Here is a 27,746-nt window from a genome sequence, read left to right as displayed (position 1 = left end):
TTGTTAAGCAATTTTAAAAACTATTCATTGGCAAAGAAACAAGAAACCTATGCAGGGGAAAACTACTCAGAGGCAGTTCAGAGAAATAACAGTTGAATTCCTTAATTCTGAAGCAGAACGGTATGTCTTCTTCAATGCAGGTCGACCTCTAAAGGTCAAAAAGGCCAGAAGGCAGCAATCTCTTGAAGATTAATACTGGTTTATAAAGTATGACAAAATCACGTTTCGAGTCGTGGACCTGTAACCCCATGCCACACCATGCTTGACTGATTTATAAATTAAACGTAGCCTTCGGTTGATTTGTTTTTAAAGAACGTGGACCTATGCGTGGCACTTGTAGCTGAGCGACTGCTTCAGCAAGAGTCTAGAAAAGCTCAGAGCATCCCTGGAGTATTTCATCGTATAACGCAAACATCTAAAATGCAGAACTTGGCTCTGCAGGTTGGGCAAGGCACGTGGCTGGACAGCCAGGTTTCCGGGTGTTGCTGGTCCTGCCGACTGGCAAACCATTTGCCCATACAAGTCATGCACCACATGGGACGGCAGTAGCACTGCTGACACTCCCCTTCCTGAGGCTCTTGACAGTTCTTCAAAAGCTTGATGTTAGCATTCGTCTGCATGCACCCAATGCACGGCTCCAGCTCCTGAGAAAAATACACTGCCATCAGTACAAGTATTTGGACAACACCATCACCATGGGTTCCCAAGGGTGCCACAGTGACACGTCTCCTGGGGCCAACAAGTACTTTTTGAAAGTGGGCGGGGCCCAATAGGGCTTTTGTTCAGCAAGGCTTCTGATTGGCCACTTGAGTGGTTCAGATTTTTCAAAATGTTGCATTGGGAGCAGCACAAGGGTCTCCGCTGAGCAACTGAAGGTAAGCCGAGCAGCCGTTCTACGGCTGGCTCCACCCCACGGTAGTCATTTTGTGGCTGCACTCACTGCCAGAATTTCAAATGTGCCCTAAGGCAAAAAAAAAAAGTTGGGGACTCCTGGCCATTATTCTGCTTGACAATGGGAGCATAAGACAATACTTATAATATAAATATATTTAGCTATTTTTTGCCTGCTGCAAAAAGTTTTCAATATTTTTCTACCCACACCGTGTGGCCCATTCATTTAGGTAGGCGCTCCGGTTAATAACTGAGTCATGGCATTCCAGCCCAGCTATAATTTCTGAGTTGATTTTGAGGGGAGACCAATGGGCAGTGCATTGCTTCATTTCTTTTTGTTGCAAAGAATATCTGCACCTTGTATTCTCTGACTAGCAAGAATGTCCATTGCAACCAGAAATACAATGGGTGCTAGGACCCAGGGGACACTGGCAGGCGCAGATCTCTCTCACAGCAGGAGCCATAAGAGGTAATCAGGGCTCCTTTGTAAAAGGGTCGTTTGCAGTTTGGGACTCCTTTGCAGTTTGTCTCTGTCTCTCTCTCCCTCACAGGAGCCACTGTGGGTAATCAGGGGTTGTTTGCGGTTTGGCAGGGTTCTCTGCATCTCTGTGTGTCTCTCTCAGGCGTCTGAGAGAAGGAGGGCGGGAGCTGGAGAGGGAGAGCCAATCAGGGTGCGGCCAGCAAAGTTTTTAATCAAGCAAAGCTGGGTGCACCCTGATTGACCCTATTCCATCTCAGACAGCCAGGACACTTTCCACCCCCAGGGCTGTTTCACAAATATTAAGAGGAACAATGGAACTTCTTTTCATTCTGATTTCACTGTGACTAGTCTCAGTGAACTACAAAACCACGGATCTTCCTCCACATACACACCCAGGCCTTCTCGTCTCTAATGCCTTATCTCTAATGCTTGTCATCATGGGTGACTTCAATTTCCCAGATGTCTTGTCATCATGGGTGACTTCAATTTCCCAGATGTGTGCTGGGAAACAAACTCTGCGAAGCGTCCTCAGTCATGCAAGTTTCTGACCTGCCTGGCTGACAATTTCATTTATCAAATGGTAGATGAACCCACAAGAGGTTCAGCCATACTGGACTTAATACTGACCAACAGGCAAGAGTTGGTGGATGAGGTGAAGGAGGTGGGGACCCTAGGGGGAAGTGACCATGTCCTCATAGAATTCCTTTTGAGATGGGGAGCCAAGGAAGCTTGTAGCCAGACGCGGATGTTGGATTTTCGTAGGGCAAACTTTAATAAACTCAGAGACATGATGAGTGTCATACCATGGACGAGAATGCTGGAAGGGAAGGGAGCATGTGAAGGGTGGGCGCTACTCAAACAAGAGCTATTGCATGCTCAATCAATGACTATCCCAGAAAGACGAAAACACTGCAGGAGCTCTAAGAAGCCTATTTGGATGAACAGAGAACTTCAAGAGGAACTAAGAAAGAAAAGGAAAATGTTCAGGAAATGGAGGGAAGGACAGAGCTCTAAAGAAGAGTACCTACAGGTTACTAGGCACTGTAGATCAATCATCAGAAAGGCCAAAGCTGAGAGTGAGCTAAGATTGGCCAGGGAAGCCCATTGTAACAAGAAAAGATTTTTCAGTTACGTGAGGAGCAAACGTAAAGTAAAGGAGGCAATAGGCCCGCTGTTGGGTGCGGATGGACAAACTCTAACGAAAGATGCAGAGAAAGCAGAAAGGCTTAGTGCCTATTTTACATCTGTTTTTTCCCACAGGTCTAAGTGTTTAGGCACATCTAGAGATGGCTGTAGCCAAAGGATAGTGTCTGGGTGGCAGGTTAACATGGATAGAGAGGTGGTCGAGAGGCATTTAGCTGCACTGGATGAGTTCAAATCCCCTGGTCCAGATGAAATGCACCCGAGAGTACTCAAAGAACTTTCCAGAGAACTTGCACAGCCCTTGTCCATCATCTTCGGAACCTCTTTAAGGACTGGAGATGTCCCGGAGGACTGGAAAAGAGCAAACGTTATTCCGATCTTCAAAAAAGGGAGGAAGGATGACCCGGGAAACTACAGACCAGTGAGTCTGACCTCTGTTGTGGGGAAGATAATGGAGCAGATATTAAAGGGAGCGATCTGCAAACATCTGGAGGACAATTTGGTGATCCAAGGAAGTCAGCATGGATTTGTCTCCAACAGGTCCTGCCAGACCAACCTAGTTTCCTTTTTTGACCAAGTAACAGGTTTGCTGGATCGGGGAAATTTGGTTGATGTCATTTACTTGGATTTTAGTAAAGCTTTTGACAAGGTTCCCCATGATGTTCTGATGGATAAGTTGAAGGACTGCAATCTGGATTTTCAGATCGTTAGGTGGATAGGGAATTGGTTAGAGAACCGCACTCAAAGAGTTGTTGTCAATGGTGTTTCATCAGACTGGAGAGAGGTGAGTAGCGGGGTACCTCAGGGTTCGGTGCTCGGCCCGGTACTTTTTAACATATTTATTAATGATCTAGATGAGGGGGTGGAGGGACTACTCATCAAGTTTGCAGATGACACCAAATTGGGAGGACTGGCAAATACTCCGGAAGATAGAGACAGAGTTCAACGAGATCTGAACACAATGGAAAAATGGGCAAATGAGAACAAGATGCAATTTAATAAAGATAAGTGTAAAGTTCTGCATCTGGGTCAGAAAAATGAAAAGCATGGCTACTGGATGGGGGATACGCTTCTAGGTAGCACTGTGTGTGAACGAGACCTTGGGGTACTTGTGGATTGTAAACTAAACATGAGCAGGCAGTGTGATGCAGCGGTAAAAAAGGCAAATGCCATTTTGGGCTGTATCAACAGAGGCATCACATCAAAATCACAAGATGTCATAGTCCCATTGTATACGGCACTGGTCAGACCACACCTGGAGTACTGTGTGCAGTTCTGGAGGCCTCACTTCAAGAAGGACATCGATAAAATTGAAAGGGTACAGAGGAGAGCGACGAAGATGATCTGGGGCCAAGGGACCAAGCCCTATGAAGATAGGTTGAGGGACTTGGGAATGTTCAGCCTGGAGAAAAGGAGGTTGAGAGGGGACATGATAGCCCTCTTTAAGTATTTGAAAGGTTGTCACTTGGAGGAGGGCAGGATGCTGTTTCTGCTGGCTGCAGAGGAAAGGACACGCAGTAATGGGTTTAAACTTCAAGTACAACGATATAGGCTAGATATCAGGAAAAAGTTTTTCTCAGTCAGAGTCGTTCAGCAGTGGAATAGGCTGCCTAAGGAGGTGGTGAGTGCCCCCTCACTGGAAGTCTTCAAGCAAAGGTTGGATACACACTTTTCTTGGATGCTTTAGGATGCTTTGGGCTAATCCTGCGTTGAGCAGGGGGTTGGACTAGATGGCCTGTATGGCCCCTTCCAACTCTATGATTCTATGATTCTATGATTAACTAAATAGCTTATCTGTACTATTGCATAAACACAAGGAGCATCTTCTCTATTGAAATGCACAATGAACAGGCAGAACACTCAACATGAAAACAGAAGTAGGTAGCACAAGTAAATCAGCATTGAAGAGTCCTACCTGGTTGCTAGGAAGCGCATACGTCTGGTTCGTCTCCACCAGCAAGGTAAAGGATTCAAGGAACAAGTCACTGAGGCTTTGATGGATCACCACATTGGCAGCATTAAGGATGGGAGCGTGGAGCTTCTCTCGTAGTTCCCCATATTCTGTGGAATTCAAGCTGAGGAAGACAACATCAGAGTGACAGACGAGCCCATGGCTACCCAACATTTCTTGAGCCTGCAGAGACATCTGGAATTTTGTCATGGCAGGGCAGAGGCAGCAACAGAACAGGTGCCACAAAATGGCTGCCACAGGAGGTGAGCCACTCACAAAATGGCAGCCGCAGCTTAACTTCAATCACACATGGCATATTCTTATGCTCAGGTGGCAGCAACGTTTTGAAATACCTGTCCAGCCAACCAACCTCCAAAAGTCAATCAGACGTTTGCTGGGCAAAGGCCCCGCAGGTGACAGAAAAGGCATTAGTGGGGTGCTACATCACACACCATGTTGAGCCCCCCCCCCACTAGCCAATTTAAATATGAGTCCACAGAAAGGTGACATTGTGGGCACTTGGTGTAGTGGTTGGGAGCGCCAACGTCTAATCTGGCAAGCCAGGTTTGATTCCCCACTCCTCCACATGCAGGCAGCTGGGTGACCTTGTGCTAGTCACAGTCCTGTTGAAGCTGTTCTAACAGCTGTCGTGTCAGAGCTCTCTCAGCCTTACCTGCCTCACAGGGTGTCTGTTTATTTCTTTTCTTTTATTATATATTTATATACCGCCCTCCCCTGAGGATTAGGGTGGTTCATATGGAACAGAAAAACAGTACATGTAATTCTGTATGTATAACATATAATTACCTAACTCTACATAACATATAAACAGACTACAAGAGCGGAACTGTAGCCCAGGGTCACCCAGCTGGCTGCATGTGGAGGAGTGGGGAATCAAACCCAGCTAGCCAAATTGGAAGCCGCCGCTCTTAACCACTGCCCCAAGCTCGCCTGAATTGCCATCAGTACAAGATAAATTTCAAACAGATGAAACAATGTATGAGCTTGATAAGCAAGAGTGCTGCCATTTTGTTAGATATTGGGAAACTAGCTGGCACTCTTAGCATCTCCACTCAATTCCACAAACTCTGATACAGTTTCCTGGAAAGTAAGACACAGGAATATTCCAAGAAATGCTGAGCACAAAATGAGAATATTGGGGGAGGGGGAGGTCTTCAGTATGTCTCTAAGAGAAGAAGCTGAATAGAATCAAGTGCCACTTGTTCATGGGTACAGAAAAGCTGTCTGTGTCGGGGAATTAAAGCTCACCCCAGCTTGAGTCAAACGGGAACAGAGATGATTTGCCCATTCAACTAAGTGCTTCGCCAGTGTGTGTAAATTGGAACACAAGGCACCAGGTTAAGGGCCCCTTTGTGCAACTAGCTTTTAAACATGATACAGTATTGGCATGCAAACCTGTAGAAGCTTGGTGGCTGATTCAATTATGAGAGTTTTTCTTTGCTGACATGGAAATCTGTGTCATTCAGAGAGAAGTGGGTTGATGAATTCTCCACAAAGAATGATGTAGACAGCCGAAAAAACACAAGTTTGATCACAGCCTGAATGACAGGGACAGATTATTCCATAATCTCTCTAGCACAGGCTTTGTCAACCATGGTTTCCTGAAACAGGGGGTTTCTTAATGCCCCTAGAAGGGTTTCCTGAATGGATGGGAGTTAATTTTTAAATATATATTTTAAATTTGTTAAACATTCATAAACTGATAGGACCATGCACGGTTATGTAGGTCCACCTCACCCTCCCAAAATGGCCAGTGATGGGCCTGGAGGGGGTGGGAAAGGGAGGGGCCCTGGGTGAGCATGTCCACAGCTCTGCTTCCCAACCATATTCTGCATGACCGTGTGCCACTTCTGGGGTTCCTCAAAGCCTGAAGAATGTTCCAGGGGTTTCTCAATGCTAAACAAATTGAGAAAGGCTGGCCTAGAAAAACAGCCTTAAATCTCACTAACATAAATGTCTGCCAGAGTTGGGGCACTGCTGAATGGTCAAAATATGAGGCAAGGGACCCATGACTTGGCAAAAATCCCAAACATGTTCTTCTGGCTGTCTCGCTGAGTTTTTGCAATTCCATGTCCAATTAGCTTCTGAGATTGGGCCAGCCTAGGCCATCCAGGTCAGCGCTAAGAAATATTAGTTACCACAAGGAAAAAAACCCCAACAATGGGTTTGGTAAAATAAAATAAAACCAATCCTGCTACCATTTTGCTATAAAATGCAGGGCACAGAAATGACGCCAACCCCAGTGCCCTTGATAGAAAAGGAGGGTTCAAAAAGCTGGCCAAACTTACCGGATATTGAAAGGTTTCACGTGGGGGTTGACGGTGCCCACCCGGATGGTGAGGAACTGGGCAGGCATACTTGAGTCCGGCAAGAGTTCGTGCTGCCTTGATTCCACCAGCGTGAGATCGATGTCCTGCTGCTGGGCGACGCGTAAGGAGTACGTGGTCACTTTCATGATCCAGGTATCCGTCACAATCACCCGAGCCCCGGGGGTCCCGGTGGCAAACTTGTCAATCCTCCTGAACTCGGTGTTGATGGAAGAGGCAACCGCCCTCCAGCCAGACTGGGGGAGCGCGTAAAAAGAGATCGTCCTGACCAAGGGATGGTTATTCCAGTCGTTTCGAGACCAGTAATACGCCAGGAGGCCAGCCGCCGCTGGAGCCAGAACAGACAATAGGAAGAAGAGTCGCCAGCCGTCAGGGGCCTGGTAAAAACTACAGAGCTGTTTCTCAGGTGTGGCAAAGCACATGCCGGTATAGTAGCCTGGAAGGAGAGAGAGAGAGGAACTTTCAGAAGAGAAAGCACATTTCTATGTTTTATGGATTGATTTATTAGGCTCGTTTACCGCCCTTCCTGACACCAGCTCAGGGCAGTTCACAAAAAGCTTCACTTACGCAATGTAATTTACAGTTTAAAACAGGGGCAGTCAAACTGCAGCCCTCCAGATGTCCATGGACTACAATTCCCATGAGCCCCTGCCAGTTCATGGGAATTGTAGTTTATGGACATCTGGAAGGCCGCGGATTGACTACCCCTGGTTTAAAATCCCCACGGTCATCATAGCTAAAATGATAAGACATCTAAGATCTTATTCTGACATTCCATCACAGATGGCTCCCAGTCCATGGGGCTAGCAACTCAGTTTTTCAAAAAAGGAAAGGAAGGGAGTGAGGCCTGCTGGGGAGGCCACAAACCGAATTTTAGTCTAGGCTCAGGTGTAGTCTTGCCCAGGTGTCCCCATGGTCCCTACCCACGCTTCTCCTGGCATCCATGAACTGTTTTTTGGAAAGTGGGTGGGGCTTTTGCCCAGCAGGGCTTTTAACTGGCCACTGGTGCTCTGGTAGGCTGCACAGATTTTTTTTTTAAGTTGTTTTGGCAGCAGCTGCTACTGCAACCACAAGGATCCTCCCTGCACAACTGAAGGTAAGTTCCGTGTACAAAAGGATATTTTAAACGAGGCATTTAAAACACTTGATGTTAAGAACTTGAGCGTGGCTCCACCCCATGGCAACCATTTGTTAATTGTGAAGGTGAAGAAGAAGAATTGGTCCTTATATGCTGCTTTTCTCTACCCGAAGGAGGCTCAAAGCGGCTTATAGTCACCTTCCCCTTCCCCTTCCCACAACAGACACCCTGTGAGGGAGGTGAGGTTGAGACAGCCCTGATATTCCTGCTCAGTCAGAACAGTTTTATCAGTGCCATGACAAGCCGAAGGTCACCCAGCTGGCTGCATGTGGGGGAGTGCAGAATCGAACCCGGCTTGCCAGATTAGAAGTCCACACTCCTAACCAAATTGGCAGTAGACAAGAGCAAGAATCCAGTGGCACCTTAGAAACTAAACAGATTTGTGGCAGGGGAGGCACTTTCGTGCATCACTGAAGACAGCAGTGGCTCACAAAAGCACATCCCCTGCCACAAATTTCGTTGGTCTTTCAGATGCCCCTGGACTCTACCTATATTTTACTACTACAGACATACTAACATGGCTGCCCATCTTGATCTACCTTCTGAAGAAGAATCCCAAAGGTGACGGGTTCTGAAAGGGCTGCTCTCCTTCATTATATGGTTACAACAACCTTGTAAGGTAGGCCAGGCCGACAAAAGTGACTGGCCCAAGCAACCCAGCAACTTTCTACAGCAAGATGAGGATTCTAACTTGGCTCTCCTAGCTGGATGCTCTAACCACTGCCCCACACTGGTTCCGGTGCTCACACTACGGGCTAGCAAAGCAATCCCTTACCCAGTCTCAGAAACTGCTTCTGCCATCCTTACCCCAAGCCAGAGATGGTCTCTCAGCTAGGCGCAGCAAGCATATGCAAGGACACACAAGTTCAGTGTGGGCCACCTAGTTAAGCCAAAGCATAACTCCTCTCCTCCACAGCATTAACCCCAATGAGGGGCAGTAGTTCGAATGTCAGACTGGGATCTAGTTGATGCAAGTTCGAATCCTCGTTCTACCCCAAAAACCTGCTGGGTTACTTTGGGTCAGTCACTCTTTCTCAGCCTCACAAGACCAATGTCTGAGTCCAGTGGACCAACACAATTCAGTTCTGCATAGAAGCTTCCATGTGCATGCACACAACCATACAGAATTGAACTCTGTTGCGTTAAAGGTACCACTGGACTCAAATTTTATCCTAATGCTTAAGAACAACACAACTACCTGCCTCAGTCTTCTGAAAAGCGGTTCATGCAAACGAAAGCTTATACCAAGAGAACCGAACTCCGCTGGTCTTAAAAGTGGCACTGGACTCAAACAATGTCCTGTTGCTTCAGACCAAGGGTAGTCAAACTGCGGCCCTCCAGATGTCCACGGACTACAATTCCCATGAGCCCCTGCCAGCAAACGCTGGCAGGGGCTCATGGGAATTGTAGTCCATGGACATCTGGAGGGCCGCAGTTTGACTACCCCTGCTTCAGATCAATAAGGCTTCCCACCTGAATCTGAAGAAGTGTACATGCACATGAAAACTTATATGTAGAAAAAAGCTTTGTTCGTCCGGCCGGTCCGGGAGGCGGCGGTATAGAAATTTAATTATAAAAATAATAAAATAAATAATAAAGGTGCCACTGGACCAGAACTTCCTTCACTTATCTGAAGACATGTGCATGCCCGAGAAAGCCGATCCCCGGAATGAAACTTTGTTGATCTCAAACTGGGCCCAAACTTCCTTCTGCCGCCATCACAGCTCCCCATCTGAACGTATCTCCCTCCCAAAGTTGTAGGGATAAACGGAGCTCCCGCTTCTCATCGCCCCAAGGAGTCTCCCCAGGCAGCTTCCCATCGCCTTCCTGTCCTACCTCTCCCCACAGCAGTTGCCCTGTGCTGCAGGTGGGGCGGAGAGCTCGAAGAGAACCGCTCTGCAAGAGAGCAGCTCTAAGAGATCACCCAGCGGGCTGGACGCGAAGGGAAAGCGGGGGCTCCGGCCGGGCTCTGCAGACTAGATTCCCCACTAGGGTAACCCACTGGCCAGGCGGGCCCCAGGGACCCTCCCCTGCCACCACCCCGCGCCTTACCGAGGGGCAGGAGGGCGTGGGCCAGCAGGGTGGCGGTGCCGCGGCGCAGGTGGTAATGCACGAAGGCGGCGTCCTCGCTGCCCAGCCAGGCGCCCAGCAGGCTCTGCACCGTCAGGCCGGCCGAGCGGAACTCGTCCGGCGGGAAGACGAAGCAGACGGCCAGCACCACGTAGGCCAGCGAGAAGGCGGCCGCCGGGCTCGCCATGGCCATGGCCGCGCCCGCCTTCCGCCTGCGCGCCGGGGACGGCCCGGCGGAGGAGGCGCCGGCAGCGCCCACAAGCGGCGGAGCGGCCCAGGGCGCCGGAGGCCGGGCTGCGGGCGGGGCCCGGAGATCCAGGGAAGGAAGTTCTGATCTCTGGAGCTGGCAGCCGTGCAATGGGAAGAGTGCAGCGGCCAGGGGGTTGGACCTGGGGATGCCACCCTCCCGGCGGGATCTTGAAGACCAGCCAAGTTTTATTCAAGGGGTGAGCTTTCGTGTGCACGCGCGTCTTCAAGGTGGCCCTGGACTCAACATTTGCTCTGCTGCTGCAGAAGTAGCACAAGAAAAATTGAGTCCAGGGGTACAGTTGAGACCAAGAAAGACTTGGTCAAGGCGTGAGCTTTCGTGTGCAGGCAAACTTCCCCAGGCATCATATGGATATTAGCAGTTTACTAATTTGCCACTAATTTACATTTTTTCTAGATATCTGCACTCTCCTGATCCTTGTTCCATTTTGTCTGAGGGAGTGTGCCTGCACACGAAAGCTCACGCCTTGCATTAATCTTTGCTGGTGTTAAACGTGCCCCGGGACTCAATGTTTGTCGTGCTACTTCTGTAGCAGTCCTGAAGCAGTGTGCACATTGCCTCTCCCTGCACAAAAGCTGGGTCCAGGGGCATCTTGAAGACCAGACAAGTTCAATTCACAAGATAAGCATTCTGGTGCATGCGCACTTGGCGGCTTAACAAGGGGCTTTCGGGGCACGCGCACCGAGTCCAGGGGCACCTTGAAGCCCACCCCGGTCTTTATCCAGGCGCAGCCCGACGTGCGCGCGCAACGTGAGCGCTCTCCCCGACGGTTCCACTGCCGAGCCCCGCCCACGCTCCCGAGTCCCCGCCCAGCGCCGGACGCCGCGGCGCATGCTCGGCAAGCGCCGGGCGCGTGACTCGTGACGGTTTGGAAGCGGCGGCCTCTCATTGGTCCGGCTCGCCCGAGGTTCCGTTTCAAATCGTGCAGAGGCGTTGAGGTGTTGCCGTTGAGGAGCCGGTGGGTCGGCAGGTGAGAAGCCGAGGGAGGAAGGGAGCTCCGCGGGCGGCTCCGGGTTCGGAGGAAAGCTTTCCCCTTCAGCAACATTCCCGGCTCTGCTCCGCAGCAGGGGTTGGGGGGGACTCTGTTGGCGTTCTCTAGGGAGGAAGGACCCGGTTGCCACCTCCCGGCGGGATATTCCTGGGGGCTGGAGCCTGGGGAGGGGCTCCGATACCGTAAACCCCTCCCCCAAGACTCCTCCACTTTCCCCAGGGGGCATGTGGTTAAATGAGCAGTGAAGGGTGAAGTGGAGCCAGATTAGGAGAGGAATTTGCCCTTCTTCCTTAGCATTTCAGTTCCTTTGTTGTAGGTTAGCTGCGTTGGCCTGGAGTAGCAGAGCAAGAGTTGAGTCTGGGGTACCTTTAGGAGCAGCAGAGCTTTCTGCAAGGGGGGAGCTTTGGTGTGCAAGCACCCTTCCTCAGACTATGAACTGACCATCATGACAGTGGGAATATATAAGCAAAGGTTAATCCTGTAAAACAGTGGTCCCCAACCCCCGGTCCGGCAATGGAGTAGGAGTCATCAGAGCAGGCATAAGGGGAGAGTGAAGTTAGCAGTGAATTACATAGGTAACAAATCTGGGGCATAATGAAGAAGATGTTTATTATAATCTAATCCCTTGCTAGAATAACAAATGGAGGTTTTCAGGGTGTTGTGTCCAATTCCCGTTCACAGAAGCATAATAATACGGCTAGTGGTTACTGGCAGAACCCAAAGGCATGATGGAGAAGGCCTGGGCTTGGGTTGGTGCCGACAAATGACTCTAGGGATGACTGTAGTTGGTGCATATGGAGATGTGGAAGAAGACAGTCCTTCAGCTCTGTGGGTCCCAAGTTGTGAAGGGCTTTAAAGGTTGCAACCAACATCTTGAATAGAACTTGGAAACAGACCAGATGGATGTTTCTGTAACTGTTTTAAAATGAGCAACATAGTTTCCTGTCTGCTAGCCCCTGACAGCAGTCTGGTTGCAAAGGTCTGGACCTGTTGTAGTTTCTAGGTTGTCTTTAGGGCAGTCTGATATAGAATGTGAATAGTAATCCAGCAGTTCATCCATGTTTATTCAGGAATGGGCTGTGTACCCTGGTTTTATTCCAGTGTACTGATTTTAAACTTTACTACAGCCTTTCTCAACTTTTTTACTGTTGAGAAACCCCTGAAACATTCTTCAGGGTTTGAGAAACCCCAGAAGTAGCATAATCGTGCAAAATACAGTGGGAAGGCATAACTGTACATGCCTACCTGGAGCGCCTCCTTTCCCCCCTTCCAGAGCTGTCATTGTCTTTTTTTTTTTTTTTTTTGCGGGGGGGAATTTGATATGACCATAAATCTGATACAGGTTTAACAAATGGTTGAGACAGATCTAGGAAGAAGATCTGGTGCCCCCCCACCTGGGTGTTACTTCCTGACATAGACCTCTGCTGCCCAGATGGCATTGTGGGGAAAGAACTGCTTTACACCATGCTGGCTTTTTGTACTATTCTATTTTGTTTTAATGGGGTTTTATTGTTGTGGAAATCATATGTTGTAACCCGCCACAACCTAGCATGCTGAGAGTGGCGGGTAAGAAATATAATAAATAACAATAAATTTTAAGAAATATTTTAAAAATAATTAACTCCCACCCATTTGGGAAACCCATCCAGGACCATCTAGAAACCCCAGGGTTTGACCTGTACCCAGACAGGGATGGATGGAGAAGGTATGAAAGGCCCTGGAATAGCATCTTGTCCTGGAAGTGGGGAGAGGCATGTTCAGTGCAGTTTTCTCCTCAATGGACTCTTGTCTTTCTGCCACTAGGCTGGCCATACCCAGAAAGGGGAGAAGCCTGGGGAAGGTCCAGTCTGCCTCTGTGGGCTTTCCTGAAGGAAATAATAGAATGGTGTTCTCATATGGTGGGGGGGGGTGGCTAATTAAATCTATGGTGCAACAAAACAAAATCCAGTGGCACCTTTAAGACCAACAAAGATTTATTCGTGTGAGTTTTCGAGTGCAAGCACTCTTCCTCAGACTATGAACTTCCATCATGACAGTGGGAACATATAAGCAAAGGTTAATCCTGTGAAATTAGTAAACTGTGTCACAACATCCAACTACAGCCATATGATAATTCTTTGCTTAAAAAAGCCAATCAGTCTCCTCAATTCAGTTGTAGTTCACAAAAACAGGAGAAATAAAACTGTCTACGTCAGTGACAAATGGCTTATACTTTACCATTTGTTGCTTGCCACATCTGTCTTTACCTGTGAAACATTCCTACAAGTAGAAGCAGAGCTGGCAACTATCTTGTCCTGAGACCAGAGAGTTAAATTCAAAATCACATTATATATTACTAACAGTCACATTGTCCCAATTAAAATAAATTGAGAGGAATGTGGACTGATTGGCTGCTTTAGCAAAGAATTATCATATAGCTGTATTTGGATGTTGTGACACAGTTTACTAATCTAACAGGATCAACTTTTGCTTGTATATTCCCACTGTCATGATGGTCAGTTCATAGTCTGAGGAAGAGTGCTTGCACTTGAAAGCTCACACCTTGAATAAATCTTAATTGGTCTTAAGGGTGCCACTGGACTCTGATCGTGTTTTGTTGTGCTGCTTCAGACCAACACGGCTACCCACTTGAATCTACATCTATGGCTGTAGATGTGCAACAGGATAAGTACTCAGAGAACAAGTTCATATTAGCACTAGTGCAGATACTGATGGCAGAAGCAGGGAACATAAATGTGTAAAGACAGTGTTTATGAAGCATATTGAAACATTTTTTGTCTGCTTAAGTCCTGAAAGGTTAAAAACAGCGCCTTATAGAAGTCTAACCTGGAGGTGACTTTTGCATGGATCATTATGGGACCATCTGTTCTGTTTTTTTGATCCAGTTTGGGTGGCTCAGGGCTGCCTTATGGGAATCTCACAGAATTGTTGTTTACCTCCTAGGTGAGCCAGAGTATCTCCTTGGGTGATGGTGGCACATCATTAAGTAATCACTTAATGCCTAAAACATCTTGTGGCCTATATGAAATGGCTGTGAATGCAGAAAATGAGGAGTTCGCATCGCCCAGAGAAAGTAAGGCTTATGACTTCACCTGTTTTTAAATTAGCTTTCTTAATATATAAGGATTTTAACAGGATGAATAGCCATATATCCAGCTTTGCTGCTTTTGCTTTAAACAAGTGTTTTATCCGTGACTATTTGGACACAGAAAAAGGAGATTAACAGAACTTGTCTGCCGAGGAAGGCTTTGCCATTAAGACAAGGGCTGATTTATAGAGGTCTGTGTGTGGACTTTTCCTCCCAGTGCCTGGGACAACAGCTGGAAGAAGAAGAGCCAGTTCTTACATGCCGCCTTTCTCTACCCAAAGGAGTCTCAAAGTGGCTTACAGTCGCCTTCCCTTTCCTCTCCCCACAACAGACACCCTGTGTGGTGCGTGAAGTTGAGAGAACCCTGATATCACTGCTTGGTCAGAACAGCTTTATCGGCGCCATGTCGAGCCTAAGGTCACCCAGCTGGCTGCATGGGGGGGGGAGTGCAGAATTGAACCCACCTCGCCAGATTAGAAGTCCATACTTCTAACTACTACACCAAACTGGCTCTAACCACTACACCAAACTGGAATGCTGAGGGCACTGTAGTCTGCTCTGTACGGTGTGCTTTTAATATGCCGGGTTACTTTATGAATAGCGTAGTGATACCCAGTGGCTTGGTAGCCACCTGTGGCTGTTCTTAGTACTGTTCCCTCCTGTGAAAGCGTTCCAAGGAAGCGGACAAGGCTTTTTTTGGTTGGTAGGTGGCACCCACCTTGAAGCAGCCACCTGTGAAGGGAAAGAGGATGTGAGCCTCCCTAAAGTGCAGGGACTCTGGCCAGCTTTTGGAATTGTTTGGAACAAAAAGATGGACAGAACACAGTAGGCTAGTTGGTTGTACTTTCAAGACATAGCCTATTATAATATGATGGGTTTGTATTTCTTTTACACATCTCACAGGAAGACTGTTATCTTACTGGACATATCAGTACTATAGACCAGAAGAAAACTGAGTTAAGACCAGCAAATTTTAATTCTAGGTATAAGGTTTCATTTGCATGCGCATGGAAGCTTCTACCCAGAATTAAACATTTTTGGTCCTAAAGGTACTCTCCTTTTGCTTCAGACCAACACAGCTGCACACCTATGGACTGTGTCCTATAATTGACTCTGAAGCCATTAACTTTCTTTCATTCTAGTTCTAGGAATGAACATAGAGCTGGACTACTTGGAACAATTTGGAATGGACTCGGTAAGAATAGATCCCTAAACCTATGTCAGCTTTCTAAGGCACTATTACAGCTGCAGTTGACTATCTCCTCTTCATGGAAGTTCACTCCCTACCCAATGCTTCTCCAGTTCTTGCTGTCCTGGTACATAGTCTTCACTTGGAGACAGTCAGTATTGTTTGAGAGAGGCACAAGAAGGAATAGCTCAACATGAGGCCAGTATATATACTAATCCACCATGCTAAGGGCCCTCTATAGCTCAGGGGCTCTCGTACTGGTCCTGTAAGCAGAGGGTCATGTGTTCAGGCCCCAGTGGCTTTGTTTGCCTTTGGAAGCCTGAGTTTGGGAGCAAGTGACTAGAGCAGGGATTCCCAGGATTCCCAGCCAGGGTCCTGGGGAACCCTGAGGTTACACAAGAGCTTCTCAGGGGTTACGAGGCTCTTCCCAGACATTTTGATGGCCGCTGACATCACAAATGGAGCCCATTTCCCCTGTTGCTCTACAGGCCTAGTCCTTCTTCACAATGGAAACGAAATGATCGGCTGGCTCCTCTATCTTACTTCTATGGCCACTTCTCTGAAGGGGCATGTTGCTACTTCCCAGCTTCCTTGAAGCCTGAAAAATATTTCAGGGGTTCCTCCACTGTCAAAAGGTTACAAATGGCTGGACTAGAGTGTCAGGCTGCCTCCAGGCAACTCAGGTCTGAATTCCCTCCCTACCATAGGAGCTTTCCAGTTGACTGTGAGCCAGTCCTGCACTCTCAGCCTAGCTTACCTCTCGTGGGTTTTGCAAGATGAAATGAGGGTGAGGAGAATGGTGTAATCTGCTCTGGGACCCCAACAGGGATATAACCGAGACAAATAAGATGTTTGCTGAACATGGTATCTTAATTCTTGCAGTTCAAGGAATCTGCTTGGAGAAAGCAGTCTCTGTATTTGAAATTTGATCCTCTGCTCACGGAAAGTCCGAAGAAAATTGGTCCTCCAACAACTGCAATGGTGCCTGCAGCTCCTGCTTCATTAGGGTAGGCAGAAACAGAAACTTTGATTTCTATGTTAATGAATGACATCCATTAATGTTCAGTCTTTGAATTTTTTATAGACAATTGTCTGAAATACCTCCTTGTGAAATAAAAACTCCAACAAGCGACAAGAAGCAAATGAACCTTCTAGAAATAACCCCAGACCAGGTAAGAATTGTCTGAATTTTTCCAGTAGTCTTCCTGTCTCAGCACTTTTGTGATCTCAGGAGTTGGTTCACAGACTTCTGTGTGGCTCCTTGCAGGAAAAAGCTAGTTTCACCCCCTGTTCGAAAACTGAGTGGCAGTAAGATGCAACTTCCCGTTTTGCTAGCTGTTCTCCTTGGGAAGAAGGTTGTTCCTCCCATGATCCTCTGGCAGTAGTGCTGGACATAGAAGTGGACTGACCCATCTGTTTGGGGATTTCACCCAGAGAATTGGTCTCTCGGAACATTTTTCCCTAGAAAAAACTTGCCAATTTGAGACTCCCCGGGTTGGTTTTGTTTGCCTCCCTGCAGAAGTCAAGCTTCCACAAATACTGGTGTGTGGAGTCTAATCTGAAGTTAACACTTCCACACCAGAGAAGATGCAAAGATCAGTGAATCTGGGTGGAATGGGCAGAACTGACACAAGTGACTCCCTACTGGTTAAGGAAGGGGGTCCTTATGGAGCTGTCAACTGAATCTTCATGGCTTAGTTTGGTGACAGCATCAAGGTCCAGTGTGCCACCCCAGCTCCTGTGGGAAACCAGAAAACTGGTCAGAGTTTCTGTTATGAATGGCATGTTGTCTGCTTCTGGAAATACAGTGCTTCTTATTTTGCTATGAAGTCACAGCTAACTTATGGCAACGTTATGGTGTTTTCAAGCCAAGAGACTTATCAGAAGTGGTTTACCATTGCCTGCCTCTGCATCATGACCCTGGTATTCTTTGGTGGGTCTTCCATCCAAATACTGACCAGTGCTGGCCCTGCTTAATTTCTGAGACCTGATAAGACTAGCCTGGCCCACTCAGGTCAGGACTACATGGCCTCCTAAGTGGTGTAAAAGGGGAAGGCCATGAAGACTTCTTTACCATAGGACTTACGTTTCTATCAAAGCAGTCATGCACAAAGCCTTCTGTGCCGCTGTGTGCTGCGGGCCAGAAGGAATATGCATTTTCCATTGTTCTCTGTTGACCTTCAGTCATGTATGCACTGTACTTGATTGTTCTCTGGCTAAGATGTTCTAGTTACTACAAAAATAGCTGCCTAGAAGGTAACAGAGTACAAATTTGGTGTCAGTGTAAAGCTACACCAGTCTCTGAGCCGCAGGCAGATTGCTTCTACACCACTCTCAGCTGCAGCCTTCTATGCTTCCAACTTTGATCGGAAAGGCAAAGCCCATCGATAAAGATTACCTTCTAGTCTTTTGATTTGAGTTGAGAGGAACTTCTACAAGTGCAGTGTCCCAGTTTGCTTTGGCAGATGCATTAAAGCATAGGACGGGGTGGAAAGTAGGTAGAGCTCAGTTGTCTCTCTTGTTCACGACGTAGTAGTGTGGTGGTTAAGAGCGGCGACCTCTAATCTGGAGAATTAGATTTGATTCTCCACTCTGGCTGCTGGTTGACCTTGAGCTAGTCACAGTTCTCTTAGGGCTGTTCTCACAGAATGGTTTTCTTAGAGCTCTCAGCCTCACCTACCTCCCAGGGTGCCTTTTATGGAGAAAGGAAGGGAAAGGTGTTTGTAAGCTGCTTTGGGCCACCTTAAGGTAGTGAAAAGCGCAGTATAAAAAAAAGCTATTTCTCTTCTCCAAAGGCAGCGGAACCACTTCAAGGGAATCCCTTCTTTCCTGCTTATGTCGATGGTCCTTTTGCTTGTGGGTGAGAGTGAAGATATTTGATCTGCTACACAGGACTGGTTTTAATAATTCCGGCCCCCTGGGCAAAAGTTGGTGATGGGGCCCCTAAGATCTGTGTCCCCACCTAGCCTGCACTGAAGAATACAGATGTCCCCAACATAAAAGCACGTCTTGGTCCCTCGTGCCGAGTGACCTTGCACTTACTCGCACTTTTACCTATCAGGGTTGCTGTGCGGGTAAAGTGGAGAGGAGAAGGAGGAGGATGTAAGCTACTTCACAGTCAGAGTAGTTCAGCAGTGGAATAGGCTGCCTAAGGAGGTGGTGAGCTCCCCCTCACTGGCAGGTATTGCCAGTCGAGAGGGGCGTCCTGTCTCTTGCCTCTACCCCAAAGGAATAGATAGGAGCAGGGTAGCAGCTCTCCACTGTACCAGTGGTACAGTGAATGGGAGGGGAAAGTGGCAGGTGCCTGAGGACACATTAAACCCCATGCAGTCGCTATGATACAGTGGTCAAGAGTGAAGAGACCTGGGTTCAAATGTTAAGACATGTGGGCGGGGAGAAACTTACTGAGAAGTGAAAAAAAAATTGGACAATTAAAATATATGCAATACTTCCTGTGTTAAGCTTTTGTGGTTTTGCTTCTTTTCTGAGACTCCTTATGTGTAATGCCTGTAAAGGTAACTCAGTTGTGTTCTGTAATAATGTGTGTCAGGCTGCTTCCCTGCCGTATATTGCAGCAGGTGGCTCTTCCATTCCTTGCTGTTTATCCAGGGACATCGCTGCCTATGTGGTGTATGACTTGCCTCTCCTCAGCTGGTTTTGGTTTCCTGCCAGCTTTTTCACTGTTGCATGTGTTCCAGCTGTCCTCTCCATGGCAGAGAAGTAGCGGGCGGCTAGGAGATTTGAGGCCGGGATGTGTGTGTGCAGCGCAATCCCCTTGGAGTGGAGGCTATCCCTGCTGCCAGACTTAAGTCTAGGGGAAAGAGTCCATTCTTATATGTTCTGTACTTAATTCAGCCTTTCAACTTGGCACCAGGACAGTTTTTAAATTTATTTTTACTCTGTGACTCTAACCATCTTCAGAGTATGAGGTGCACCCCCCCACCACCACCCAGGTCAGAAGTTCAGGGCTCCTTTCCTAGCTGAATTACAAGAAATAACCCTTTTTTGCCCTTCCTCGTGGAAAATCCAATCGACAAGTCTTTTAATCTGTAATAAGGCAATGCATGCTTGTTTGCTAGAGCGTAGGGCCTTGTGTCTCTTAGGTCGCACTTAATCTTAGTGTCTTTCCTTTTTCTGTTCTTGTTCAGCTAATCTGTGTGCTGAACGGCTGATATTGCAGATGAGGCGTGGAATGTTTTATGCGTTACATTTTCCCCCGGCAGGCTGAGGCTTGTCCAGATAGCCCAACTACCTGTGCTGGTTCACAGTTCCCTTGTGCTCCTGTGCCTACTGAGGCAATCATAGATGTGTTGAAATACAGCCAGAAAGATATGGATGCAGCTGTAGAAGAGGTGAAGCGTGATATGGATGCCTTTGTTCAAAAGCTGACTTCTGAGGTAAATTTCTTTGGAGCACAGACTGTTTTGATAGGCTTTAAGTGGGCTGTAGTTTGCTTGCTGCACCTGAAAAGATGGACAGAGTAGTCTGCATGCCATTTTCCTGTAATAAGCCCGTTTTATGCAACAGGAGTATTACTCTGCTAAGGAGCCTTCTCAGCCTTAATACCTTCCCAGATAAGACGTGCATGGGTGGGAAAGGAGAGAAGGAAACAGGGAGATGTGAGGCTATGGGGGCTGCCAGAAGAGGAAAGAAGAAAATAGTGTGGGGAAAGGGAGAGCCCATCCTGTTTCTTACAGGACCCCCACTATGATACTGCTCCGGCCCACACCAGGCAACCGCCTAGCTCAATGGCTAGCACTGAGCCTTGAGGCCAGACTTTTCCCAGGGAGAGGCTGGGGGGGAGGTGGCTGAAGACAAGAGGGGGTGGGTAAGGGGAGGTTGGCTGGTGAGGAGTAAGAAGAAAAAATCTGGAAAGGAGGACAGTCTATAGGGTTAAGGAAAGGGACTGAAGAAACAGTGGGAGAGGAAAATGAGATGCCCCACTGCAAGTCTGTGCGGAGCCTCTGCTTGTCAGATACTGTAGCTTTTGTAGTCGCCAGACTGAAGTATACCCTTGTCTCTCACCAGCTGTATATCTTTAATTCTGCTCCAGATATGAAGGTGTACCAATTAATGCTAAGTGCTTAAAGAATCTTGTGTTTACAGGTGCAAGAAAAGCAGAGGGAAGTTTTGGAATGGAAGACTAAGTATGATAACATTTCCATCGAAACACAAGAGATGAAGTAAGTAGAATGAGATAAATCCAGGCTCTACAGCTGTTTTCTCCAGAGTACTAAATTTGGCATAAACACTTTGATTTGAGTCATTATGCTGAGAGTCTTCCTAGAATGTGTCAAGAGAGAATCTGGTTTCCTGCCTGGTTTACTATTCACTTCTTCCCAAAATGACTTGCCCTCGTGAGGTAGTGTGTGACTTGCCCAAGGCCAATAGAAGTGTCCATAGGAAAATAGTTCAGACCTGGGTCTCCTAGGTCCTAGTCCAGCCTTCTGCTACACCACCCTGGCTTCTCACTGTGCCATGTGGGCGTATGTTGCGTTTAGATACCAGCCAGACAAGAAACTTTTGTCTAGATTCTGATCCACTTCTTTGCTTGAATGATCAAGGGGTGTACGTAAACAGCCTGGATACAGCAGGTGACTTTTTCAAGTGTGTGAAATCTTGTCAGCTTTCTAACGTCAACTTTCTAACAACATATGAAGCTGAATTTATTTTCCTTTGCAGAAAAATACTTGCGGGATTTGAAGGCACCATAACCCAAATATTGGGTAAGTGCAAATTTATAAATGTAACTCTGAGATCGTTGCTACTTTGACTTCTCAGTCAGAGGCAATTAAAGTTGGCTGAGTGTTTTGCTTCCAAGATTTGAATGTCTGAAAGGTTTTAATTAAGCGAATCAGCCCTATACAGAGATTCAAGATTGGGAGGGGATTCCAAGAAGAACTTCTGGAGGATGGACAGTAGAAATCTGGTTTTAAAAGGATATTGGTCCAATCAAGGACAGTTGGTCATGACTGTGAATGGGCTTTATCTGTTAGGGAGATATACACATCTGAATTCCAGTGATGGGGAGGATTTTGTCTCTGTGGCCTCCTTTCCAGGGACATGCGATTGCTTTGGGATACAGTTCAGAGCCCAGTGGACTTCTGATCTGACATAGCTGCTTTTATGTTCAAAAATTTAAGCCTGACTTTTTGAGCCTGCTGGGTGGTGCATGCAGTTTTGTGGCTGCACAATACTACCTTGCTTCTGCAGGAGACAGACTAGTCACAGAATGGCGACTGCGGCTTACCTTCAGTCACACAGTGAAGATCCCTGTGCTGTTCTTAAAAATCTGCACAGCCAGTCAGAAGCCTTGCTTGGACAAAAGTCCCATTTGATCACATTTGCCTTGTAAAGATACTTGGCAGGTGCTTGTGCAGGTCCTTGTGCTGTGTTGCCCGTGGGTACCATGTTGGGGACCCCTGATTTAAACCAAAGGACTTTATATAGCTGACTAAATGGTCTTTCCAAGGTTTTCCACTCGGTACCCTTTAGCTAGGATGCCCTGCACTGACTGAACCAGGAACCGTCCTTGTGTGTGAGCCGGGCATGTGTATTAGCCTACAGCTCCCACTGCCACTGGTAGTGCTGAGACCTTAATGCTCACATTCCTCGTGAAATATTCAGCAGAGTAGAAAGTGTGGACACTAGAAGTTTGCATGCATTAGCAATGAAGGAAGGTTTGGCTGCTGTTGGGCTACTTAGACCATGTAAAACCAAACCATTCTTGACTGCCATGTTTATCAGCTGCTACTGGTAAACTGATAACAGCAACTGAGAGCCAGTTTGGTGTAGTGGTTAAGAGTGCAGACTTCTAATCTGGCGAGCCGGGTTCAATTCTGCAGTCCCCCACATGCAGCCAGCTGGGTGACCTTGGGTTCACCATGGCGCTGATAAAACTGTTCTGACCAAGCAGTAATATCAGAGCTCTCAGCCTCACCCTCTCTCTCAGGGTGTCTGTTGTGGGGAGAGGAATGGGAAGGCGACTATAAGCCACTTTGAGACTCCTCTGGGTAGAGAAATGCAGCATATAACAACCAACTCTTCTCCTTCTACTGGTCCTGTGGTACCTGATCATGAAGATGGTAGACCAGGCTTCACTGGTACAAGAGGGCAGGTGTTTGGAAGTGGCATAGCTTATGCATAAACCATGTCTCATGCACCCCTGTCTCTTTTGGAGTGTAAAGAACAAGCAGTTGTTTCAGTTTGCCTCAACAATCTGTTTCTACAGAGGATTCTGAGAAGCAAAAGGAACTTGCCAAAAAAGAGGTGCAGAAAGTACTGGATGAAAAACAGCAACTTCTCTCTGATCTGAACTCCATGGAAAAATCGTTTGCTAACCTCTTAAAGAGATCTGAGAAACAGAAAGAGGCCATAGAAGGATTTCAAAAGGTGAGTCCCTCTCCACTCTTGCCTTCAGCCACCCGAAAGGCTTCAGTTCCCTCAAACAATTATTCTTCCTTGTAGCTCTTTGTGTTGTTTCTCAGGCACCTTGTGGTGTCCCCTTTTTTCAACCCCCTTCAAATTCTTCAGCATAGCCCGTTTTTTCTCCTCTGAAGCCAGTAGGCTGAGCCGTGGCTTTGAACCCCAACTGACAGAAAGCTTGGTTGTCCCCTGGTCTCCCCTGCTGACACTTTCATTGTCAATTCCTGAGGCAGGGACTGATGTTTTGTTCAAAGCCTTGGCATCACTGCTGGTGTTCCTCTGCACACATTTGGCTGGATCCTAAGGCCCATGGGGAAAAGAAGCTCTTGGAACAGACGCCTCCATCCCTCTCCCCTGCTTAAAGGGTTCAAAGCCCTTGGGAGAAGAATGAGATGGAGGGATTGCTTCTTCTGTAGGAACACACACTCTTCTCCACCAGTGCATTCTTCCTTCAAGATAGCAAGTGCTGTGTGTGTAGGGATATCTCTTAATTCCTTCTTCTTGGTTCAGCCTTTGCACACTATCCAGCTCTGTTCCCAAGCGTTTTCTGTCCATCTGGAGCTATGATTGACTCTCCAGCCACTCAAGGTGGCCTGTCTAGTACTGACCAGACCTTGGGCCTTTTCTGCAGTGGCTCCAGCTCCATAGAATGGTTGTCCTGGTAAAGTGAGGGGAGCCTCTTCGGAAACCTTCGGGAGGTGCTGTAAGGTTTGGCTAAGAAGGTGGAGAGCTCCTCCTCACTGCTAGTCTTCAAGCAGTGGCTGGACAGATCCTTATCCTGGATGCTTCAGGCTGATCCTGCATTGAGCAGGGGGTGGGGCTAGGTGGCCTGTATGGCCCCTTCCAATTCAAATATTCTATTCTAGTTCAGCAGTGGAATGGGCTGCCTAAGGAGGTGGTGAGCTCCCCCTCACTGGCAGTCTTCAAGCAGCAGCTGGACAGATCCTTCTCCTGGATGCTTCAGGCTGATCCTGCATTGAGCAGGGGGTGGAGCCAGATGGCCTGAATGGCCCCTTCCCACTCTACGATTCTTTGAGTCTAGTTCAGCTGTGGAACAGGCTGCTTAAGGAGGTGGTGAGCTCCCCCTCACTGGCAGTATTCAAACAGCAGCTGGACAGATCTTTCTCCTGGATGCTTCAGGCTGATCCTGCCTTGAGCAGGGGCTTAGGACTAGATGGCCTGGATGGCCCTTTCCCCTCACCGTGATGTTTGCCAGGACTTTTGAAGGGGTTTGCATTGTGGGTCCCTTCAAAAGGGGGGGGATGGGGAAAATCTTTGGCTTTTGTCACTTTTGCTTTTATCTGAGGATGCTATTCTCCATCCTTCCGTTTTCTGTGCAGCCTCACATAGGGACTGCAGAGGCACAGGCCAGACAGTCAGAGTTTTTTAGCCTCCTAGGAACTGAGGGAGTGCCTCCCCTGCCCTCGGGAACAAGCGCAGCACCTTCCCACCCATGCTGCCACTTGACAAGGAGTTCTGTCGCTTTGCTCTGTTATTCTTTTTCCCGGATTGCTCCTGCCCTCTTCAACTTTGTCGGCATTCCTCATTGTTGGAGAACATTTTCTGGCAACTTTCCATTGCTGCTTGTGTCGCCCTTCTTCAGTGTTTTCGAGGCTGAGGCAGCTTTGGTTGCCTCCCCTGTGGCTGGGCTGTAGGACTAGCTCCTTGCTGCCTGTTTGACATGGCTTGGATGAGGCATGTAGGGTGGCTTTCTGTAACATTTGCTGAGTATCACAAAGACCAGCCGCCGCTTGCTTACTTCTGACACTTGTGTCAGAACCACACTTGTGACTGCCTTTTGTAGTGTGTTCTGGGAGCCGTCAGTTCCAACTGACCCTGTTTTGAGCCTCACTGACCGTCTCTGACTGCTGTAAGGAGGTGCCTCCCCATGACTGCCTGCTTATGCTTGAAACCGCAGCTCCTTCAAACTGCTGGCCAAAAGTGTCCATCAAAAGACAAAGCATAAGGAGAAGACTAAACGTCCTTCAAAGAAATGGAAGTATGTGCGCTTCACGGCCTATGCCCGAATATCCAACCTGAAGATCCAGGAGAAGTTCCTTTTCTTCAAAAGTCAAGTTTGTTGTGAAGTGTGCGCTTGCATCTTTTCTACGAACAAGAACTTAAGGTCCTTATCTTCATGAGTGAAGCCGGTGATATTTGCTGTTGACTTTTGAAGAAAAAGGAGTCGTTCTGAATCTTCATCATGTATCTAAAGTACTCCCTGAAATTTACTCGACAAACAGCAGGGGGGAAGCCCTCCCACCATCTGGGATGCCTGGGGTATCTGGGATAACTAAAAAAAGAAGAGGGGGCACACACTTTACGAGCCCTGCTAAGAGCTGACTGGTGCTCCCAGGACTCTGAGGACAGTCCAGCAGTCCATGGGCCAGTAGATGGGAAGAATGAAGGGGATAGCCCTACAAAATGTTGAATGCAGGGTCGAACTACCATTGTAAAACATAAAGTTCTGATTAAAGAGACAGGAGATAGCTTCAGGAAACAAAACTTTCACATAAAAGTGAAGAGCAAGCTTCCAAGCTTGATGTAGTGGTTAAGAGTGATGGTCTCTAATCTGGTAGGCCAAATTCGATTCCCTGCTTCTCCACATGCAGCCACCTGGTTGACTTTGGGCTTGTCACAGCACAGAGCTCTTCTGACCAAGCAGTAATATCAGGGTACTCTCAGCCTGACCTACCTAACAAGGTATGTGTTGTGGGGAAGGGAAGGCAATGGTAAGCCATTTGGAGACTCTTCTGACTAATGAAAAGCAAGATGTAGCAACCACTGCATGGTCTCTTCCCCTGGAAATAGGTTTTTTTCTTGGCTTTCTGTTCTGCTGTTTTCACATTTTGCTTTTTAACAGTTTTAGTTTTTGTTTGGTTGAGGGGGGCTAAAGTATATAATTATATACAAATGTCTATTGTCTAATAACAGAATGAAGAGACTCTGAAGAAATGTGTTGAAGACTACACTGCCAGAGCTAAGAGGGAGGAGCAGAGATACCAAGCCCTGAAGGCCCATGCGGAAGAAAAGCTAAACCAGTACGTCACATGCTGTTGGGGGGGGGGGAGGATCTGGCTGTCTCACGCGCTGTAGTGTGCCTCCATCTGAAATGACTGACGGGCCTCAATAACTTCTCTTGATCTAGAGCCAATGAAGAGATTGCTGAAGTAAGTAGCAAAGCCAAAGCAGAAGTGATGGCATTGCAGGCCACCTTGCGCAAGGAACAAGTGAGGATCCAGTCGCTGGAGAGACTCATGGAGCAGAAGGTCAGTCTGAGGTCCTGGTGGTGGTTCTAGACCAGTGTTAGACTGAAGTATTCCTGGCTTGCAAGGGAATCTAGTTCAGTGGATGCTTCAGGAGGCTTCCAACTGAGCAAGAGCTTCACTGTTCCACTTGATATCAGATGCAGATTAAGGAAAAGAAAAAGTGTTAGTTCTTATATGCCACTTTTCCCGAAGGAGTCTCAAAGTGGCTTCCAATCGCCTTCCCTTTCCTCTCCCCACAACAGACATCCTGTGAGGGAGGTGAGGCTGAGAGAGCCCTGATATCACTGCTCGGTTAGAACAGCTTTATCAGGGATGTGTCGAGTCCAAGGTCACACAGCTGGCTGCGTGTGGAGGACTGGAGACTCAAACCTGGCTCACCAGATTAGAAGTTAGCACTCCTGTTACACCAAACGGGCTAAGGCAGATTAAGCTGACAAATGAACACTTGCAAGTGTTAACTGTCCTCTCCTCACCATATTCTTACAGTCCGGTCCTTCTGCTAGTATCCTTTATGGTTACAGTTGCCAACTTCCCAGATGGCGCCTGGAGATCTCTCAAATTATTACTGGTCTTCAGACTAGAGAGTTCAGTTCCCTTATAGAAAACATGCTTTGAGTGTTATACTCTGTAGCTCAGGGTTCTCCCCAAAGCCCAGGCTTCACTCCCAAAATCTCCAGGAATTGCTCAGATAGGAGTTGGCAACCCTACTTCCAATTTTCCTGTTTCAAAATAAGACTTCATCCACAGAACACAACAGCCCCAATTGTCAATCTGCAAGCAACAGTTTTTTTGTGTGTGTGTGTGTAATTCATATATAATTTTTTTTCTTGACAGGTGAGGGAAAATGATGAACTCACAAAAATCTGTGATGACTTGATTTCGAGGATGGAGAAAAGATAGCAAATCTTCTATTGTCACTTTGTCAAAACGTGTAGGTCTTGTGCCTAGCCACGAAAGACTTAGTTTGCTCTTGTCTGAATTACCAGAGTTAGTTTTCTTAAAGCAACACGAGCTAAAAGTGAACTGAAAATCTTTTTGCTCTTGTAAATAAAACTTAAAGTGAGCATTTGTTGCTGTCCTGCATCTTTTGCTGCTTGGACTTTTGGCTAAGATCCAGTGCAGTGGCTGTTGTGGACAGAAGAAATTACAGCAGATTTTCCTGTGGGAGGAGACAGATTCCTGTTGAGACCAGCACCATTTGGCTTGGCAAAGAGCCTCTAGAAGACCTCAGTGCATCGTGCCTACCTTGTATGGCTACCTTGACCACACCACTAAGACCAGTCTGTCTATCTGGACAGCTGCCTTGATAGGAGGAAGATGAGCAGTTCCGTTTGCATATCTGCATTTGTCGTGGTTATAATACGGGCTTGGACTGTCCTCGTGACTATGAGTCCTACAATCTGCTGAATTGTCCAGGTCTTTAGTTAGACTAGAAATTCTGTTCCTAGGTGTGATGATGGGACCAGCTGCCCTTTCTGTCAAGTTTATACATTA

General features: G+C 47.5%; 2 protein-coding genes across 4 annotated transcripts; one reads left to right on the top strand and one right to left on the bottom strand.

Annotated features, from left to right (window-relative positions):
• TMEM129 (transmembrane protein 129, E3 ubiquitin ligase) lies at window positions 1-10,282 on the bottom strand. The gene is made up of 4 exons (XM_077345943.1): window positions 10,005-10,282; window positions 6,776-7,250; window positions 4,431-4,590; window positions 1-644 (listed from the first exon to the last, which is right to left on the bottom strand). Exons 1-4 carry the CDS (start codon window positions 10,213-10,215, stop codon window positions 396-398), a joined length of 1,095 nt encoding a protein of 364 aa, XP_077202058.1. The 5' UTR covers window positions 10,216-10,282; the 3' UTR covers window positions 1-395.
• On the top strand, window positions 10,208-27,316 carry TACC3 (transforming acidic coiled-coil containing protein 3). Of its 3 annotated transcripts, none has more exons than XM_077345940.1 (12): window positions 10,208-10,468; window positions 14,225-14,354; window positions 15,512-15,564; window positions 16,441-16,565; window positions 16,643-16,730; window positions 19,782-19,955; window positions 20,665-20,741; window positions 21,241-21,284; window positions 22,790-22,950; window positions 25,918-26,024; window positions 26,132-26,252; window positions 27,087-27,316. In XM_077345940.1, exons 1-12 carry the CDS (start codon window positions 10,208-10,210, stop codon window positions 27,150-27,152), a joined length of 1,407 nt encoding a protein of 468 aa, XP_077202055.1. In that variant the 3' UTR covers window positions 27,153-27,316. The 3 variants fall into 3 exon arrangements, with proteins under 3 accessions (XP_077202055.1, XP_077202056.1, XP_077202057.1); XM_077345941.1 differs by lacking the exon at window positions 10,208-10,468 and adding an exon at window positions 11,097-11,260; XM_077345942.1 differs by lacking the exon at window positions 10,208-10,468 and adding an exon at window positions 11,705-11,856.
• The last annotated feature ends 430 nt before the right edge of the window (window positions 27,317-27,746 follow it).

Source organism: Paroedura picta, chromosome 7 (assembly GCF_049243985.1).
Source record: "Paroedura picta isolate Pp20150507F chromosome 7, Ppicta_v3.0, whole genome shotgun sequence".
In the NCBI taxonomy this organism is placed as follows: Eukaryota; Metazoa; Chordata; class Lepidosauria; order Squamata; family Gekkonidae; genus Paroedura; species Paroedura picta.
This window is presented reverse-complemented; position numbering and strand designations above follow the sequence as displayed.

Bases quoted from the DNA above. Each gene is read 5' to 3' on its own strand.
- TACC3 (XM_077345940.1), top strand. From the start codon at position 10,208: ATGGCCATGGCCGCGCCCGCCTTCCGCCTGCGCGCCGGGGACGGCCCG. The intron at 15,565-16,440 runs GTAAGAATAGAT...TAATTCTTGCAG, and splicing joins AACAATTTGGAATGGACTCG to TTCAAGGAATCTGCTTGGAG. The intron at 16,731-19,781 runs GTAAGAATTGTC...TTCCCCCGGCAG, and splicing joins TAGAAATAACCCCAGACCAG to GCTGAGGCTTGTCCAGATAG.
- TMEM129 (XM_077345943.1), bottom strand. From the start codon at position 10,215: ATGGCCATGGCGAGCCCGGCGGCCGCCTTCTCGCTGGCCTACGTGGTG. The intron at 7,251-10,004 runs GTAAGGCGCGGG...CTCTCCTTCCAG, and splicing joins CCACGCCCTCCTGCCCCTCG to GCTACTATACCGGCATGTGC. The intron at 645-4,430 runs GTAGGACTCTTC...TATTTTTCTCAG, and splicing joins ATGCGCTTCCTAGCAACCAG to GAGCTGGAGCCGTGCATTGG.